Genomic DNA, 20,613 nt, shown 5'->3' on the forward strand with positions numbered 1-20,613 from the left:
CACTTTACATTTTCAAAAGTACAGATCCCATAGCATTTAAGTGTACTTTTGAGGGTCCAGTGCTTACACAAAGCAGTGTAAAGCCCAGCACCCATGGAAAGTGCAGATGGGAAAGTAAACATCACTTCTGATAACATTACCAAGTTACTCAAAAGTTACTGAAGTTGCATTAATGGGCAAGCTCAAAAGCCTAAAAGATAGCTGGAGTACCATTTGAACAAACATAATGAAGTCTACCTACTACCAAGCAAGTTACCAAAACAAACATGACTCAGTAGAATAAAAATTGTAATATTCTACTCTTCAAAAGTAAAGGAAAAAAAAAAAAAGCCAGAGCTATTAAGAATTTTTAAACTAGGTATGTGTATATTAGTGGCTCACTTTCCAAATTTTTTTTCTTTTTAAATGGAGAAAAGAACAATTTGGAAGAAGCAGTTCTAAAACACAGCAGTCATCAAATCTGTGTTCTGTCAGCAAGGGTATTTAATTCGGAACACTTGACAAGAAAATGCAGAACTCCCACACAATGTACAGCTGTTGTCCTTTTACTCTGCTGTAAATGCAGATTTCACTTGTGTGAAACTCTCTTCACTAAATGTTGCTTGTGGCAGCAAATTCTGCAAACATTTGTTACGCTAGTATATCTTTGTTAGGTGTTAAAATAATTTCAAAATATCTTCTTGAGCTTATGAACTGCGAAGTTTAGAAGTTGTCAATAACATACACAGCTGCAGAACATCACCAGTATTCAAACAGGATGAGCAATGCTGATGTATCAGCACACTTACTGGCATATTGGAAATATGGGAATAAATTAAGGCAGCAAACCCCAGTGAATAACACAGCTAACTGGCATAGGAAACAGCCATGGTATAGTGTGAAATCACATACTAGAATAATTTCTGTTGACTTACCTTACTAATATATTAACAACATACTCTGTTGTGCAACCGCTCAGCTCTATCCTCTCCTGAATACTCAGGCAACTGTCCTTCACGCAGCTTACCGGGCAGCTGCTACCCTCCGTATCTGCTTCGCCAACGTTTTCTCCCAGTCTATTATTTGCAACTACTACTCCCAAGGTACTGCGCTACTCGTGCCCCAGCTCTCCAGTGAGCAGTTTCCTTGATCAGAAAGTCTCACTCGGGAAGAAACAGAGGCAATCCCTTCAGAAAACAGCCAGTGTAGTTATTTACATTAACTTCCATGAACATTATACTAAAAACCTCAGAAAGAAGTTTCAATACTGCCCAATTTATAAACTGAGAGCAACATCTGAAAAGTATGTTCTAGGGATCCTGACCAGCTGTGCAATTTCAAAATACATGATTTGAAGCACAACATTTTATATACTGTCATGCTAGCTCTGTACCTCTACAAACCAAAAATCAAACTGTACATCTGAAGTCTAGAAAAAATATGACAAAACCTGTTCATGAAGTAATTTATTCATACTCTAACATAAAACACACCTAGGCCAGGGAAATATGACTCTCGGGATGTAATTGTTCTTAAGCCTGTACACACCAAGTCCTGACTGTTTCTGTATTTATAATTTCAGGCAGATTTTTTAACAGCTACCCTTTTTAACACATCAGAATATCTACTATTAAAAAAAAAAAACTCTTTTGCTCTTTTTCCTTTGAAAAAACTGGTTTGCTCATCTTAGCAGAAAGGGAAGCCAAGAAAAAAGTAATTTGCTGTTTTAAGTGAGTTAGTTACCGTAACTCCCCATGCACACGAGCAAAGAATTTCCTTTGTGCAGAAAGGCAGAAGCCACACTGGCATTTCTGCTTATACCAAAGGTTCGGCAAATCTTTTGCTAATTCAGTTCATGTCACCAAATTAATAAAGCACACAGTCAACAATTCTGTCAACAATTCAGTGTTTAGAAAACAAGAAAAAACACAAATTTATTTATTTCAGAAAATAAAAGACTATAGCTAGGATATAGCTAAGCTGGTCTACTGGTCATCTGCTACCAAGTGAAGCAACCCGTCGCCCTTCTCCTCTGCCCCCATGACTCTGACTTGACCCTGCAGCAAGCTGCTGGAAGAAACCAGAATGGCAGTAAAATAACCCCACTGAGACTTCAAAAATAAAAAACAAACAACAAAACACCCATATTTAGACCCTTTAGGTGTTTGCAGGCCACCACAAGGACAGTCAGGGATGCCTGTGAAGTGTCTGACTGACTTAGGAGATGGGAGAGCAGGACCTTCTCTTTCAGAACCTGTTAGCTCTTAGGGAGGTTTAGCTGTACCATTAAACCCCAAAAGTGGCTGGAAGAAGGAATCATCTTCAAACATCTAAAATGGAATCAGTTATACAGACTATAATAAGTAAAGAGTTGTCTATTTCTGCCAAGGACGGGGCAGGGGGGTGTGGGAACTGGCTAAATTTTAAAAGAAGTTACTTACGTATGGAGAGAATCAAGGTATGAGGAATGAAACCTTGCAACAGCCACATCAGGAAAACAGGAAACTTTCCTTGAAGGTTTAACTGCAGATTAGTCAACAACTTTCAATAGCACTTTTGGTATTTTTGCTTCTGTCCCTACGCAGTGAGAAGGAACCATGTTGGCATTCTTCTCTATTTTTATTACTCTCACAAGGTTTTGTATAGCTTCACACATTCATAACCCTCATCCTGAAAGGCAGCACATTCACATCTGAAGTTAGAAACAAATGGAGCTATTAAAAATGTACAGTAAGAAGCTGTTTTATTGCACAAGTATGCACAACTGAAATACTGGGCTTAAGTCCTTGTTTTTTCATTAGAAAATCAACAGCCTATAAGAACGAGCAATAGAGTACCACAGTGATCAGAGCATTAAAGAACATACCTGAAGTAGAAAAGGCCTCATGCCATTGAAGGAAGAAGCGCCCCAAGTAGCTCAGACAGAAAATAACAGAGTTTTAGCTGAGTAAGGACAGCCCTTCCCATCACCTCCAAGTACAGAACACAATTGTAGTATGAATGATACGAGTGAAGACAGAAATACAATTTTGCTCACTGGCCTAGCTAACTCCACTTGGAGTGAAAAAACTGGTCTCTGAAGAAAGTGTTTTTGTTAGTATTTTGAGAAAAACTATTTGAACATAAAACATAATACATGCAATACTTTATACATGCAATATAAAATAAAACATTTTCCACAGACACACCCAAGCCCTTCCAACCACAGGAAAAAGGATATCATACTAATGGCTGATGCACCTACAAGATAAAACTTGATGATAAGCTTTACTCATTATGACTATCTCAGGCAACAAGTAAACCAAGGTAACTGCAAAATAAGCAACTCTGCTGTTGCACAGACTAGCACATGAGTTGCCCACTTACCAGTGAGGCATTCACCAATTCTGGCAGTGCTGAAGGTCTTCCACCAGTCTGCATGAACAAGCCCAACAAAATACCTATCACTCTGCATCTAATACATTCTCTTACAGAATGAGAAAGGAAAAGGATACCTTTGCCACAGGTGTCATAAAATGAGACGGAATGTAGTGTAGTGAGGCAAAGGACCGATACATAGTCTTAGCTATGCTAGACTGATGTGTCTGTCAAATGTTATTCTATTTTTCTTTAAGAAAAATAGGAACAGGACATTGTGTACACAACAGTGCTTATAGTCACTTCTGCAAAATCTAAAAACCCCACCATATTCCTAATAATATTTTTTAGTAGAAAAACCTGGGTCAGGTATGGTGGGAATATCTTAATTTAAGCCAGAAAAGATGCTGTATTTTCCTCTCCCCTGCAAACCTCCAGGGTATATCAATACTTAATAAGTTACAACCCAGAAGAGTTATAAAACATTCAGAAACGTACCAGTAAGGAAAGAGGAGATATATATAATTTTATTATTATTACTATTATTAAAAAAGAAAAAAAGCTGAGGGCAATTTTCTTCAACCTGTAGCATAAAGCAAGAAGTTCCCACCGGATCTAGTCATGCTTCTGATTTCAGACATTCCCACAGATAAAAGAGATAAGTTTTGGAGAATCAAGCTTCTCGGATTTCAGAAAAATAAGGACATGGCCCCATTCACTCAGTCACATCAACCCCATAGTGGCTCCTGTCCTGTTCACTGAGGTGGTTAACCCAAAAAATTAGTAAGATGACAGCAAAACAAAACAAACTGGAATATACTTTGTGGGATTAATACACAGATTTTTCAGAGCAGGTAAATTCAACAACGGACAAACTCACTTCTATGTTTGGAGATGATCACAAAGGCAGTGGAATCATCTCTATACTAAAAAGCTTTCCAGCACAGAGCTTAAGTCACCCAAAGCAATATCCTGAAATTTGCCAGACAACTGGAAATGCTTATGCTTCAATTATTCTTCCTTGACTACGAATTATCACTTCACAGCCCTTAGAAATGGAGCTGGTAAGTCAATTCGCAGACACAATTTGCAAAAACAAACCCAAATTTTACGAGTTAGATGGCAAACCCCCCCATGTTTAATGAAGAACAGTTTTATTGAGACCTGTGTCCCCTTCCCTCTGGTTTGCTTTCACAGCTGCAGCACTGACAGGAAACTTCAAGTCACTTGTCTTCCCTGAGAAGTTGCAAATAAGCAAATGATGAAACAAGTTGCATTTTGTAATACAAAATAGAGATCTTGCAAACTAAGTGAATTGGGCTTTTGGACTTTCGCTTGGCTTTTTTAAGCTTCTGAGTAACTGCTGTACAATCTAAACTTCAATATTTGCCTGTTCAGAAGCAGCTAGTTGTATTTTTTGCATTCAAATGTAATTTCAAAGTAGCTATTAAGACAAAAAAATTCTGTGGATTGTATGCTACAGAAATTGAGAAAGAACCACAAAATCACATCAGTCCATACAGCCTATAGTACGTCTATAGTATCTTGAATAAAAGAACTGGTGAAGGGACTAAGGCAGTGTCACATGGCCTAGAAACTTACTTTTTGTAAAAAATAAGTGTATGCCAGAATATTCAAAGAATAATAATGAATGGGTCCCTCAACAATAGACCAAGCCTATCCCCAGAAGCTCAGCACAGCCATCCACCCTTAAAAGCCAAAACTAAATCTGAGTATCTCCCCTCCTCCAGCAATCTTCCTTAAACAAAACAGTTATGAGTTGCACACAGATAATTATTGTATGATGTTGACTGGTATGCATTACAAAAGGTGTGTCAGAACAGGTTCTAATGGTCCCTTATGTCCTACACAAACTATTGAGCAATTCAAGTTTAAAATTAAAAATAAAAATAAACCCAACCTTAACATTCAACTAAAAAATTATGACAAAGGAAAAAACCATAACCAAAACACTAAAAGTATCTCCACTGCCAGGCTAATATGACTACTGCTGAATAGGCCAAGTGGATTAGTGGTCAAGCACCATGAGAATCAAGAAGTTACAGGCCCGCTCCATAGAAAAGCTATCCAATTTTAAATAAGAAGTTACATGCCTTGAGAATTGGCATCTCCTCAAGCTTTCAGTAATTAAATGAAAAAATATATTTTAGTTTCTGTCTCCTCAGATCTATTTAATAAGAAGCAACTCCACTTTAGTACTTCCAACTGTATACTGGTACGAAAACTGAAACGAAGGAAGGTTAAACAGCCCAGCATGCCACCCAAGTGCCCCGTAACATAGTTAAGGATTATTTTTGTTTAAGGACCCATGTTGAGGTGAAAACATTTATAGATTGGACTGATAATTAACATGGTCAGTAGAAATATTTCCGTTGTTTCACTGATTTTTTCTACAATTTTAGGTATAAATCAGACTACGAAGTTGCTACAATTATCCCCAACTGTAATATCTGCAATATCTTTGAGTTCTTTGATAACTCAAAAAGAAAAAAAAAAATTAGGCCACTACCTAACATTTGACATCCTAAGTTGAAATTCCTCACTTAAAGGCCTGGAACTATCTATTAAAGATAAAATGCTGTATTTGCTATAGAAGCCAGCTGTGTAACAGAACAGAAAATTAAAAATTGTTTAAAAAAAAAACTTATTCTGTATTGGCTTTCTGTGCTGATATCATACCTTCAGACAAGCATCAACAACTCATCATAGTTAAATGTTTAAAAGCAATCCCCCTGTTTGTTTGCAGCTCCTTCTCAAAGTTTTCACAGTATGAAAGACCTCATATGAAGAGCAGAAACAAAGAGGTACAGTCTGCCAGAAATAAGGAGGGGAGAAGATCAAGTATTTTGATACTTGAAGTAAAGGCTCCATCTCCAAAGGCCTGCTGTCACATCCAGACAGGGTCTGCTCAAGATGCACTGATCATAAAGATGGCATCTGGTCTTCCCACCGACGGTACCACATTCAAACTAGAGCCATTCTGACCATAAGCAGCACAGCTGGATTAAGACTGTAAAAACCTGTCTCAAAGCCTGGCTCCAGGAGTAAGATAAAACTCTCAGATGTATGTGAGAAATGAGTGAACACAGCTAGCTGTAAGTGAACCAGACCACGCAATAAAAATAGGAGGCTGTTCTTCGCCACATCCCTGCCCCACGCAGACCGCCGGTGCAGTCTGTCCAGTGGCAAGGTGGGAAGAAGGGAAACACAGTGACCTTCTCCTCTTCTCCCATGATTACAAGACAAAAATCACAAATCGTTAGAAGTAAAATCAACTGACATGATTGAATTAGCTTTCTGTCATGCAGCACCATTTTTCACTGCTGACAACTAAAAATTAAAATCGTCCCAATCCCTAGATATCAGAGATCCGTTCTGATCTATCAATAAAATGAAGCAGATATTAAACTGCCATAAAAAAATAAAAATACTGCCTGTAAAGCAAGAGGCATTAAAGAAAAAGTAAGATTCAGCTACCTGGCACTAGCCCTCTCTGAAAATTAATGCTGATGGTCTGAGTGAAAGAGGCCACACTAACGCCCCATGCATTGCATACCCCAGATTACAAAGCATGTCCTGAAATACTGGAGGTGGGGGTAATTTAGAAAAAAAAAAAAAATTTAACTGAAGTAAGATTTACAAAGCCTTCTGACAAATATAAACCTTTGACAAAATTAAGAGATCACATTAAAATGGACTAATTACACAGATGTTTTTGTTGCCAGGAATCCATTTTATATAATACATTTGAACTTAAAATTATGTCAAAAAGCTTTCACATAAGAAAACTTTCATTAGGAGAAGACCCAAGTCACCAGCACTTTGTGCACAGGAATGCATTTATGGTACTCTCGTTATACAACGTGAGGGAGTTCAGAATATGCTTTCAAACTTCATTAAGAGGAATGTTATGCTACTTAAAATTACTAAACATTCCAGGCCTTTTTGACTATCCTATGCAATAAAGCTAATCTATTAGCAGTACATTATAGCTGAGGTGGCAAGAATTTGCTAATAGTTTCATGCTGATTAAGCAAGATGCAATAAGCGGTGCCCTGCCGCGCGCCGCGGCAAACGCGGCCCTCCCCCAGGCTGCTGAATTATAATTCCGTGCTCAGCATTCGGCGGATCAGCTGGAACCACCAGCCTTTAGAGAACATTCTCATTGAAACTACAAGTATAATAAAGTATTGCAGCACTATCTGCCAAGCTATTGACAAAAAAAAATGCTTTTAAGGTATGTATTAAAAAAATCTCTACACTAAAGCACATAGCAAAGCTCAGGCATAAAGCTCTTCTTGAAAGCCGATGGAAAGCAGCTGTTCAGCTATAGAACGCACAGGTTGAATGGAAGTGAACTTTCTGGGAGTCTCCAAGAAAAATATATATAGGGTAAAGGTTGTGTTATTTTTTTTTTTACTATGGTCATCAGTAAATGATTCACTTTTAGACGTCTGTTGCATTTGTTTGATGATTTAGCTAAAGCAGAGTACCACAAACAAGTGACACTTAAAGCGTTACTATTTCTGGAAAAACAGTAATTTGCCATGAATAAAGCAGACAGAAAAACAAGTTTTTCAATACATTTAAAATTACTGAACACAAATTCTCACAAGAACACTTTGACATTGATTTCTATGCTGTTTTCTAGAGGCATTTCCATTGAGCTTCTCTATAAAGGTGAATTACAGGCAACTGCAGGTGTTGTAGGAGCTCCAGGTTCCCAGTCCCAAGAGGGTCTGTAAAGTACCAGTGCTGCAAGATGATCAGCCAGCTGCCCAGAGAGCTTTCTACAACACCACTGTCAATAAATACAGCTTATTTTGCTTCATGACTTCAGACTCTGCTTTTCAGTCACATCCAGTACAACTGCTATATTAAAAATATAAAACTTACTGGGAAACTTTAAATACCTGAATAGGTTTTAGGCTAATGTTACTCCAAATGCTTCCGTCTTCACAAGAGCTGCCACTGAATAAATAGGGTGATTAGCTATATCTTCTAAATAACACTTACTGGAAGTATTAATAGCTGTGCCTTTTAGAATGCCATTGAAATGGGGGGTTAGAGGATGGGCAAACAACCTGGCATGGCGACAGTTACAGCAATCATAACAAAACCTACAAAAAGCCTCAAGGTACGATGAGCCTTTCCGCCATCATTCATATCGGAGAAATTCAGTAAAAGAGTTACAGGAAGATATTAAACTGCTAAACTCTGCTAAGAGCATGTGTGCATACCTTACATTTTAGCATATAGAATCATCTGTATTGAGCAGAAACTGAAGTTTTATGCCACCTTTCACCAAGGCGGTATGCTTGACCATACAAGCATCCTGTATCAAAAGGAATCTAGTAGCAGTAAGAAGTTACCCAAAAAAAAAAAAAAAAAATCCCCCCAAAAACCCCACAATTAAAAAAAGTCACTCTTGTCATAAAGCATGCCTTTACGGAGATGCTTAGCATGGTAAATTAACATGAAAAGATGCCCCAAAATGAAAATTATTTGGAACAAGAATCTGTTTAATATGTTTTTGATAACTTGTTTCTATGGGTTTCTTTCTCTGCATAAACCTTCCCTCAAGCATCATCAAAGTATACAGATGATACATTTTCACACAGTATTCATAATTTTTCAGACACATAAACATAATTTCAAAAGGTAATCTTTTAAATGGTTAAATTAAAATTAGATGTTAAGCTCCCACTTATTTGTTTAGCCATTATTAAAATAGATTTATTTTCACATCAAAACTTGTTTTCACCTGGCAGGTTTCAACGAACAGTGAACAGATTAGACTTCCCTGTCTTTAAAAACCACCAGTCCCTGTACTGGATCATCCTTTACCAAATCTGCATTCAGAGCCAGTATTCTCTCACATGTTTACTGTGTAACACTGAATATAATTAGCAGGCTGCACGACAGACAGCAAGATTTTGTAGAAGGTGCAAGACACACTGTACAAGAACTTAGAGCAGAGACTGCAATTTAATTTCCAAAAGGAGTCTTCAATATTTCAGGACACTGCATTTCTTTAACATCCCTACTGTCTCCCAGTACCTTGTAATGGGACATTGGCCAGCCTGCCTGAAGCAGACAAACCTTAAGACAAAAAGCAAAAGAGGGGAAAAAAAAAAATGTTTGGCATTAAAATTAATGTATTTCTTGTTTTTCCAAAACTTCAGATGTGTTTTGTCCTTAAAACCCGTCTGACCAGGAAAAAGACTTCTGATTTCGGAAATGAAGTTCACAGATTTACTGGAAAAGCATTTTAAAATTAAATTCCCATCGCAAGTTGGGCTCTTAACAGGACCAGAAGCTGGTTGTTTATGTGTTGTCACCACCAGTATACGTACCTACTCAGCTGTTTAGTTTGCATGTTAAAGTTTTCAAATAAACCACAAAAATCTTACATATATTAGCATTCATCATTGGCAGGGAGGGGATGAAGAATTAAGACAAAATGTCACAAGTCTTTCTAAATCCAGACAACACTGCTTCCACAATGTATGTGCTCCAGCACACAAAACTGAAGCTTTGTGAGGGCTGCTTGAACTCAAGCTCATGTATTTTAGTGACTCACGTCAAAGAACATCTACTATTACGTCACGTATAACATTTTCTTCTGGTAATGAAGGATAAAGCGGAAGCCAAGTCTCATGCCAGACAAAGCACACACACAGTTTAAGTCAAGACTTCAGTTTAAAATTCTGCCTTCAAAGACATAATAGGATGAACAAAATACGTGTTAGTAGTTGGCACATTTATGTAAGTTACTTCAAAATCTGAGCAAAGTAGGAATATTTCCTTTAGTGGCTGCTTAAGACCACACAAAAAAGCCTGCAAGTAATTATGCCAGGGTGCTTCTAAGATATTTTTAAGCTCTCAACTTTTAACTGAGCTAGAATAGGCGACATTCACTCTAATTTTAACATCGTGATTCCATTTTGCAGGAGCGTACCAAATAGTAGGATGAATAATTTTAGAAATACATCCAATCCACTGTGCATAACTTCAAGAAGTTTGAGATTTTAAGATCACTTTTAAGGGTTGGATTTTTTAAATGCTAAAAGCAAGTACACAATTGTACTGTTAAAGACTACCTCAAAATCCCAGAAACACTCAGCAACAGGCTATACATTCTGCTCACAGCAGAACTAAGCAAAGCAATAAAATTCTCATAGGAATTTCAACCAGGTTGCATCCTTCTTTTCCCCTTACAACAACTAAAAATATACATATTTTCCTTTGACTGTATTTCGTAGTCTGTTTCTCTCTACTTGCAGCCAGTTTGTTGGCACCCAGTTTCAGGACAGAAAGCATGAAACATTCAGCCATGCATTTCTGAACTCCTTCTTCCCCTTTATTTTCCTTACACTAGCAAGAATTTCTTTCATTTTTAAGAACAGCTATTTCTGCAATTCAGTATCCAGAGTAAGTAAGTATACTTTCGTATTCTGTGTTTCAACATTAAAGCAGATGTTAAAATAAAGTCTGCAACTACCACTCTACTTCAATGAAATTAAATATTGAACCAGCATTATTTTATTTTTTCCAATGAGAGTAAAGATTTAGTATTTGTGGAACTTCATTTACAACAATTCTGAGGCTGCACCCAAGCCCAGGTCTAACCACACCAAGGACAACACAGAAGCCTGGTCCTCAGAGCTCAAATCACAATTTAACATAATAGATGCTGAAGCAAAGCAGCAGTTTCTGGACAGATGGTAAGGAAGCACTGCAAGAAGATGAAGTGAGAACAGGCTAAGTAGATGGAATTCCTGAGACTACCTATGGACACAGTATTTAAATACAACTCTTTAAGCTACAGACAAAACACCTTCCTCAGAAATCAATTGCAAAGAAAGAAATTGTCAGCATAACTTCTTCTTAGCCCATAACACACTCTTAATTTGTTTTAATAAACAGTATCCCAAAGACACGCAGCAGCTAGAAAGCACTCTGTCTTACAGCCCTCATAAATGCTGTTATCACACATAAGTTTGGACAAAATCAGCTGAGGCATTAGAGCTTTATAAAGCAAGAAAAGAGGAAAAAAAGAGCTTAGAACTAGATTTTAGCAAAGCACTTGGGATTTAGGTTTTCCTGGTCTTCCATAAAAGAACAAAAAAAATTTAAATATTGTAAAAAAAAAAAAGGAAAAAAAAATCGAGCACAAGCACATATCCAAGATTTGCTCAACAGGTGGCTACAATATCAACTTATGAACTACGAAAGAGGAAAAAGGGATGCAATACAGTTGTTACACATACAGTTAACTGAAAAGTAAACAAGCTTAAAGGAAAATTTACACCTTGGTGCATCATAACCTGCTACAGGAACAAGTCCTCTCGAACTTGGGAAGAGAAGGAACTGAGATAGGTCTCTCCTGAGGAGAGGAGCATGGAAGAATACCAAGGCAAAAAAAACCCAACAATCTCTAAAGTTTTACTTCCCTTGCCCTAAACGTCCTCTCTTCTCAGGCAGTCACATGAAGCACATAACCCTTCAAGCTGGCAAAGGCAAGGGGAAGGAAAGCAAGCAAAGCTGAAGGCTGTAGCTTGTTACTGTGAAGGCTGCAGAAGATGACCGATGAGGACCTGCCACGGGCACAAGCACCAGCAGCCGAGCTCAGCGAGTCAATGAGCGATGAGCGAAGGGTCGGAAGGATAACGCTGCCTGACAGGCTCAGGCTCCAGCTCCCTGCTTAAAGCAAGGCAGCCACAGAGCCTGGCTGTGAGAACCATGCCCGGGAGGAAGCGATGAAGTCCTCTGGCATATCTTGTGGGTGTGAGCACTACGGAGTAACACACATTACGGTATGAAAAGTACAGGGCCTTAGGGTAGGACGAAGGTGCCATTAAAAGAGTACAGCACCTGGGAGGAGGGTAAGGACAAAGTCACAGCCAGGACAAATGGACTTATTTGGAGGATTAAAAAAACAAAACAAAACAATACTGATGAGCACATCTCATGAAGATTTTGCGAAGGAGGAAGGAGTTTAAAGTTGGTGATTGCACTAGATGAGGTGCAAATCAAGATCAAAGTGCTGTCAAGAAACAGAACAGTGGCCCCTGATTTTTTTTATATATAATTACATATATAGAATATATGTATATACATACACACATATATAGTCCCCTGTGCCTAAAGCACAATGCACTTACGCATGACAGCTGTCTATTTGCTCTTTGAACCAGGAATTGATATGGATAGTGCCAAGTATTTCAATAGATCATCAGCACGGGTAAAAGCACCTTTATTCAATTTCAGCAGAAAAAGCAGCTTAAAATCAAAGTTACTCAAGAACCTCATGTTTAGTGTTACAACACCTTACCACAGGGTAAAGCTACTTCTAAATACTTAAAGAACAAACAACGGTGATGTGCAACATGGTATAAAGTTTCTGTTGTAGCATGAATCATTTCTAAACAATATCCTGGCAATCTATCAAGCTGTGTAGAAAAGAAATGTGTATACAAACACTATTAGATATATTGAACAACCAGTTGAGAGTCCAGAAAGTTTAACAGTATTTTTCTTTTTATCATAGTATTTTATTAGAATATTTATTTACATTAGCACATTTGTTGCAGAAGTCCCATCACCTCAGTGATACTAAAAAGGCAAGTGTGTCCTCCAATCCATCCGATTTGCAGACTTTGCACTAGACTATTTATGCAATAAAGGAGTACACATGGACTACTGACATACTTGATCACACCACTACGTCAGACGGCACCACTCCATCTCAGTGCTGTACTTGCAATAAAACATTTGTAGAGCCAGGTAGCGACTAGAGCAGCAAAGTGAGTCAACCAAATGACACTCCATGAAAGCAAGAGAAAGATGGCAACTCCATACGCTAGACACCACCAGAAAACATACATAAAACAGGGCTCTTCAGCACTGCATTTGAACAGAACACAGGGAAGCTACTGCGTTTGACTGGATGATGTGAAGATCATCCAGAAGCCCCAGGCAAACCATTTAAAGGGAACAATTAAAACTATGCTAATTGATTTCAAAGTGTAATATGTCATTTCAGATTTAAGATAGGAGTCAGTAAGTTCCAATCACGAATTTGATTACAAAGAGAAGTTGAAACCAGATAATGTAACATCAAAACCCAACATAAGCAATAAGCTTATGTCCATTCAGATAGCCCCTCAGCTGTTAGCTTTCATTTACAAAACTGTTTTATCAGAAAACTAGAATTAATTGAAATACAGACTCCAATCACCTATGCCAGTCTTCAGAGCATCATTGTACACAAGCTCTAAGTCTCTGTCAAAAAGAGTTCACAAACAAAAAGACAAGACAAACAGGTAAAAACTGTTGAAAGAGGAGAAAACAAACCAAACCAAAACTAAGGTTGCTTTACTTCTCAGCAATCTCTCAGCCACTTCATTATCAATAATGACTACACCAACTGAAGAATCAGGAGTCCTCTGTATGCAGTACTAAATCTGCATCCACCAACATGTAAGGTTTCTGCAAAGCCTTCACACGGGAACAATTCTAAGTGTCTGCTCGTACTTTTCACCTCTTCTATGCTATTTTCAGCACTATTACCTCTTTTTCCAGGATGAGAGAGGCCAGCAAATTTAAAATACAAAAATACCATGGAGTTAGAGTTCTGCATTTTTGTTTTGCTACGTTTCCTACTAGTGACATTCTCTACGCTTGCTTGATTGTTTTTATGAAAGTGCTAGGTTAATGCAGAGAAGCAATCTACTAAAAAGTTACTATCTTTCCTAAGAACTAATTCAGAAACCATAGTAAGATAAGACTAAATTCAAGATTGATAAATGTAATCTAACACTATGTTGCCCAATTACTCACCATCACAAAAGCCCTTGAAAATTTTCAATTCTATCCGTCCCAAAAGATTGCTTAGTCCAAAAATATTGTCCTTTAGCATCAGAACAAAACCCGTGTAACGGCAAAACCCGTTTCTCTCTACCGTTTTTAAATCAAACATATCTAGCAAGGCACGTCAGAGAAATATCAGCTGTTTGGGTACTAGATATGCATAGATTTTACTTTCCTTTTTTTTAAGCACAAATGTCTACTATTCCAGAGAGAGCTGTCTAAAAAAAGAAAAAAGTGTTCTGCATTTTATTCTACCGAGTCATACGTTCCCTACCATTTTGTCACACTGCTGTGAAACAAATGATACTTTCTTTAGAATTCTACAAAATAACAGCACATTTATTCCATAGGCAAGCACTGCAATATTAAACAACTGCTTGCATAGTAACTAGGTAAAGACACACCAAATGCAACTGCTTATATTCAGAGTTATGTGCAAGAAGAAGATACGATCAAATATTCTCAAACAGGTTTTTGTTTATTACAAAGCAATTTGAGTTTGTTCTACGTCTGGAGGTTCCTGATTTAAAACCAACAGAAACCCTCCCTGCCAAGGCAGAACACGCAAGTCCCCGGTATCTCCAGCTGCTTTCAGTTTAGGCAGCAGTCAGACAAAACACCCATTCCTTTTCCTAAGGCTGCTTTTCTGTTTAATCATTTACTCCGTCATCCACAGAGATTCTGCTGTCACACCCGCTGAGGGTGGTATTTTGCACTACTTCAAAAGAAAAGGCAGGTGGGAGAGCAGGCACCAAAACTCATTTTGCACACTGGAAATTACACTTTTCTAGATGAAAAACAGAAAACCTAATTCCATATTATGACTGTTACTCCTTAAGCACTGCAGCTTGAGCTTCATTTGAGCTAGTAAGTAGTTCTACCAGGATCAAAGGCACAGGTTTATGAGTAAGTTGACGCCGCTTCACCATTTTCTGAGTAAAACTAAGGTGAAGAGAGGTGGAAAACCAGAAGACTGTGTTGGCTCTTGCAGAATTCTAACAGTGCTCTTTGTTTCAATTCTGAAAGCACAACACAAAACTGCATGGACCAAGTAGATCTGTAGCTTACTCAGCTGAGCATTCAGACACCAGTATTAGAACAGGCCAGTCAACTAAAACCAACTTGTCTCCCACTGTACGGTTTTTCCACAACTGCCTCATATGAATAATTCTTGGGTTTGTTGGGTTTTTTTTAAAAATAAGGTCAATCTGATTTGCAGCAGGGAAGTCCCGCAAAGCATACAGGCTGTAGGTAGTGGTAGTGGGACACAGCACCTTCTCATTCTGGGGCACCTAAATCCAGAATTAGGCATTCGGACAGAGAGGGACAACTATCTGCTAGCTGACTTACACAGTTGTTACATGTTAAAAATACTGAGACAGAGCTGATCACAAACAGCACCACTGTGAAGTGAAACTATCCAGACCTGTTGTCACTAGGTAGGGGGAAAAAAAAGCCAGGAAAAGTGTTCTTTAAAAATTCTGGGCAGACAACATTCACCATTACTGATATAATTTAGAAAATATTTCAAGCTGGTTACAAAGTTCTAGCAGCAGTTACTGGAATTACCAAAAAAAAAAAAAAAAATTGTTTTAATGCTTCACAAAATTCCTTAAATTATAAAGCTTTTAGCTCCTTATCATTATAATGGGCATATTTCATCATGTAATGTTAGAATAAAAAAATGCTGATTTTAAGGAGTTAAGAGATTAAAAAGATGGTACTTAAAATGTCATTCAAAGTATTACATTGTACATGCCACCATGACTCTGCAAACATGCTCAGTTTCATTAAGAAAAAAACTCTTGTACACAGAGTGCTTCCTTCATGCTGTCAAATTATTTATTCCTTGGGCAAAGGAATGAAATCAAAAATAGCATGAAATTTCTTACAACAGAAGCAAATTAATTCTGGTCCCCGCGAAACCAGTAATAGCCATTTATTTTAGAGGTTTAATGTTTGGCCAACAAGGCAGTCTAACAATTTGCCACCAGTCTTTCAACTAAGTGACAAAGTCAACAATGCTAAGATCTCCAGAAGACGCACGCTCACATCTTCTAAAGAAACACAAAAAAAAATTGTTTGCTCAACAAAAAAGTTACAGCAATTCCACAGAAATTGCAGAGGTAAGGCAAAAAGATCTCTTTGCAAGATCTTTACTACTCAGAATTAATCAAAGCAAAACAGCCATCCTAGTGGTAATCCCCTTTAGTGCTTCACAGTTTATGCAATAGTCAATTACTAAAGAGGATGAAACAGAGGACAGAACCATCTTTGCAAATAGGTCACTGTCTATATTTATAATGATTAAAACCAGCCTGCTACTAAAAGTAACTTTTAATAAGAATAAAAAGTAACATTAAGACAGCGCAAGTATTTTTACTTTGCTCTTAAATGTATTCTGTCTCCTAGCACAGAAGGAGGTAACACTCATCAGAAACAAAGTTATTTCACATAGGTTATGCATGAGCATTGCTGAAAGCAGATTTTAATTTCTGTGTGTAACAACCTTACTCCAAAGTATCATTTGCATAAATATAACACCTAACCATTCTTGACATAATCTCTGAATTTACCTCTTTTTCCCCATTGGCACATCTTCTCCCTCAAAATTTGTTTGTAGGTTTTACTTGCAAACACTGCCCAAAGCTCCTTTTCAAGACCACTTTCAATGTCTTACACTTGCGCTTCAAGTCTTCTTTCCTGTGTAGGTATGCCTAAACGAGTAATTTTTTTTTCTTCAGGACAATTACTCAGGGATCGACTGCACACCGCTGGGACCTCCCATCTTCTTCTTTCAAGTATTGTCCGTCCTCTGCTACAGAATTCTCCTCTGTCAAAATTTTCCTTTTCCCCCATCACTGGCCTCTCTGAGGTGTATTTTCTGCCCTTCCTGTGGGATCAGGACATGACACCTGACACCACTTTCCTAAAATGTTATTGAATCTGATGCACACAGCTTCAAGAGCCACCAGTGTTATCAGTGATTTTTATGGCAAGCTGTGCACTCTGGAACCTTCCCATTCAGTTCCAATTCTACCTGCAGTTACCGTCTCCACCAGAGATTTAAATCTGGTTAAATGGGAGTTTGTTTCCTTTCAAGCCCTACTTCTTCTAATTACCGCCAGCCTTCCTACAGTTCAAGTCCATAAACTAACATCTGATTCTTACAGTGCCATATGCACCAGAGTTGCACTCAATAGTTGGAATTTCTTTGCATAAGATGTCAAGAGCATTCATTACCCACCCAGTCCTGATCTTTCTCTTGACCAGCTCATTCGCTTACGTCTTCATCAGCAAGTTCTGCTCACACTGTCACCTCTCTATCCTCCACTTCATATAATATTTCAGCTGCTAAAAAAAATCCTTCCTTCATGCAGTACTTTGGAGACTCTGGATCTTCCAGTATTTCCACAGCCAGCAAGCCTATGAGCTCAAGACTGTACAGCTGCAGAACCTGCACTTCATTACTGGAAAGGAGAAGGAGAATCTTCAGAGAATAAGACAACCACCTCTTAGAAGAATGTCATAATAGAAGCATTCCTCTGCATCGCATACATTTGTAGTCAGGATACTGAAAACACACTGAAAGTTGGACCAGGGCTGAATACTATCACCTCAACCCCCCCCAAAAAATCACCTGCACAAAGGTAATATTATTATTAAGGTCATTCTAGCTTCTGATTTAACAAATTTAAGACAAGACACCTGTAGCTTAAGAGTTTATTATAATGCAGACTGCATAAAAATTAGCTTCACAGCAGGCAGGGGAGGGAGAACCACAGTCAGTCTTGTGAAGTAAAATCCTGTTTGTGTGTGAAAGCTGGGAACTTGATGTTCTCACTACAGACTAAGAGCAATAAAAACAGCTTTCTGAGCCATTAATTTCTGCACAGCTGATTTCTACTAAACAATGCTCATTATTGAAAGAATTCTAAGAAAACGCAAGGCTGTTCCAGTGAGAAGGCTGGCACTCTGAATATCTAGACTGAGCTAACGGTGACGTCAGTGCTACTACTGCTTTAATCCCTATGGCTACTACATGTCAAATATTTTCATTGTATTTAGAGCGCTTGTGATTGTGTATGACGAGATTAAATTACTTCACAGTTTTAAAATAAGACAACTACATGGTACAGTGAGCATCCACACTCTTATCGCTCAAGACCATGATGATGGCAAGTTCTTCAGTAACATCAGTTATAAACTGCCATGCTTTTTCCACAGCTGAAATGTAGCTTTTTTAGAATTTGTAATTTTTAAGCACTGTGAAAACTCCCATCTTCAGACCTTCCATAACCCAGTGAAGTCTGCAAGTATGTGCATAGCTGCTCCACTCAAATACAAACTTATAAATAGGTTGCAGCATTGAGTCAAGTACATTTGAAGGGATGGGAGGAGGGAGAAAGGTGAAAAGAGTAAGTGTCACCGCATCAACAGTCAGAGTCCTGCGAAAACTGAGCAGCACGCCATATATTTCTTATTGTTTGACAAAAGACACTCATGTAACATCCATTTCATCTACTTTAGAGAAGGAGATGCAGCAAACTATAGTCAACACAGTAGAAGGAACTATCTTAACATACAATATAAACTTGAGTGTGTTAAACTGTTTAAAGTAGGATATACTTTCTAAACATTCCTTCGTATTTTCATAATCTGGCAATTGATTACTATGGCAGTAGATGGGCTACTACACATGCTTCTAAAATAAATATCTAATAATTATTTTATCCTTCCAAGTGGCTCCTATCAACTACAGTGAGCTAGGACGCTGCTATAAAGAAAGTGCAAGAAAACTGTTCAAGCTTCACATTGCGTAAGCAAGAAATTACTAAAAAAAAAGAAATTAAATTCAGTAATTCTATTTATTCCTTATTTTTTGGGGGGGTTTAAAATAAAATTGTCATAAAAGATACAAATATTAGAGGCATGAAGTCCCATAACTAGAGAAATTCTGAATTTCAAGAATGAGGCCAAGAGTAAAGTAGGATATTGAAAATCTACTGATTCTGCATATTTCAGTAAATATATATGAGCTCATACAGTTCAAGACTACATAAATCACCCAATTAATCTTGTATCTTTAAGATCTTCCCACACTCACTCATTATCTAAGCAGCTTTGTCTTAATTGTGTCTTATTAGCAAAGTACTGATTCACCGCTCTCCATGATAAGGTTTTTATTTCTAAAGTTAGCATCAACTTTTATTTGAATACCACACCTGAGCAGGTTCCTTTGGTACTCTGACTACATGCTGGTAAGCAGCATTTATTATAACGATCAGTTTGTACCCAAGTAAGAACAGTTTCACATCACAGAGTAAAAAAGTTCAAGCACAGGAAGCTTTTTAACCTTAGAATTTTAAAATAATGTAACATCTCCCTACCGGAAAGGGGTGGGGAGAGGTGGGGAAATTATCAATATACACAGATACCTAAAGATGTGTATGTACACATACATCATCGGTTCAAGAACAAACCTGGAATTACAATAGACTAATTAACTTGGTTATGCGCACCAAAAGTGACCCGATTATCTAAGAGAGTGCTAATCTTTTGTTGGGGGTGGGGAAAGCCTGTTTAAAAAAACAAAAAGTGAGAGAAACCACTTTACTAAGGAAAAAGGCCATCAATGCTCAGTTTTAGCCTGAAGTGGGAGTATATCATTCCTGAGATTCTTCCATACTAATTAACAAACTCACATGTTTTGAGTTTTAATCCAGAGTAAAGTTGTGAGAAGCAGAGTTGTCAAGGCTGACTCATTACAAGAGTCTACAAATAAAGTAATCAAGCCAGAAATTAAACTCCATATAAATCTTCAGTGTACCATTTTTAAACTATTAAACCCACTAATACTTCAATTTACAGCTCTTACATTATCTATACACATACTTATGAACAGCTGACAGAAACTAGCACTATGACTTCAACAAGCCAAGAAGTGAGGAGTTACTGCAGTGGGCTCCCTTCCTCTAGCAGAAAATAACACACAAATTCAGTGTCTTCTCAAAACAATCTTAATAAAGAACAAAAGCGTTTCTCTAACATTCAGTCACAGGATAACGAAAAGGGAATTAATCCCCAAAGCAAAATATTTCTGCAAGGAACAGAGCTATACAGATGAACTGTATAAACTTCAATAAGCAGTTCATGCTAAGACAAAACATTTTTACTTAAAGAAGCTGAATTTATTAGGAATAAACCTCAAAACAGCAGCAAGCAATTATGGCAATAGGAAAACAAAAGGACAAAAACAGACAAATCTACAGGGACCTTTTTTATTCTTTTTAGCTTACCTGCACTTGTTCTGTGGAGCTACTACTGAGTTCATCTCCAGACTCCGAATCTTGGTGAATTTTTTCTGAGCCTTCTCCTGCT

The 20,613-nt window shown here is 37.7% G+C and overlaps 1 protein-coding gene across 6 annotated transcripts in view; it reads right to left on the minus strand.

Moving 5' to 3' along the window:
• The window catches only part of ARHGAP12 (Rho GTPase activating protein 12), a 70,418-nt gene that overhangs the window by 49,203 nt on the left and 602 nt on the right, over positions 1–20,613 (minus strand). For all 6 annotated transcript variants that reach the window (XM_010294282.1, XM_010294281.1, XM_010294280.1 and 3 more), the window contains exon 1: positions 20,532–20,613. This exon is cut by the window's right edge and continues 602 nt beyond it. In XM_010294282.1, coding sequence (XP_010292584.1) covers positions 20,532–20,613 — 82 coding nt within the window. The remainder of the gene's footprint in view (positions 1–20,531) is intronic.

The sequence above is a fragment of the Phaethon lepturus genome, unplaced genomic scaffold (genome assembly GCF_000687285.1).
Source record: "Phaethon lepturus isolate BGI_N335 unplaced genomic scaffold, ASM68728v1 scaffold889, whole genome shotgun sequence".
Taxonomy (NCBI): Eukaryota; Metazoa; Chordata; class Aves; order Phaethontiformes; family Phaethontidae; genus Phaethon; species Phaethon lepturus.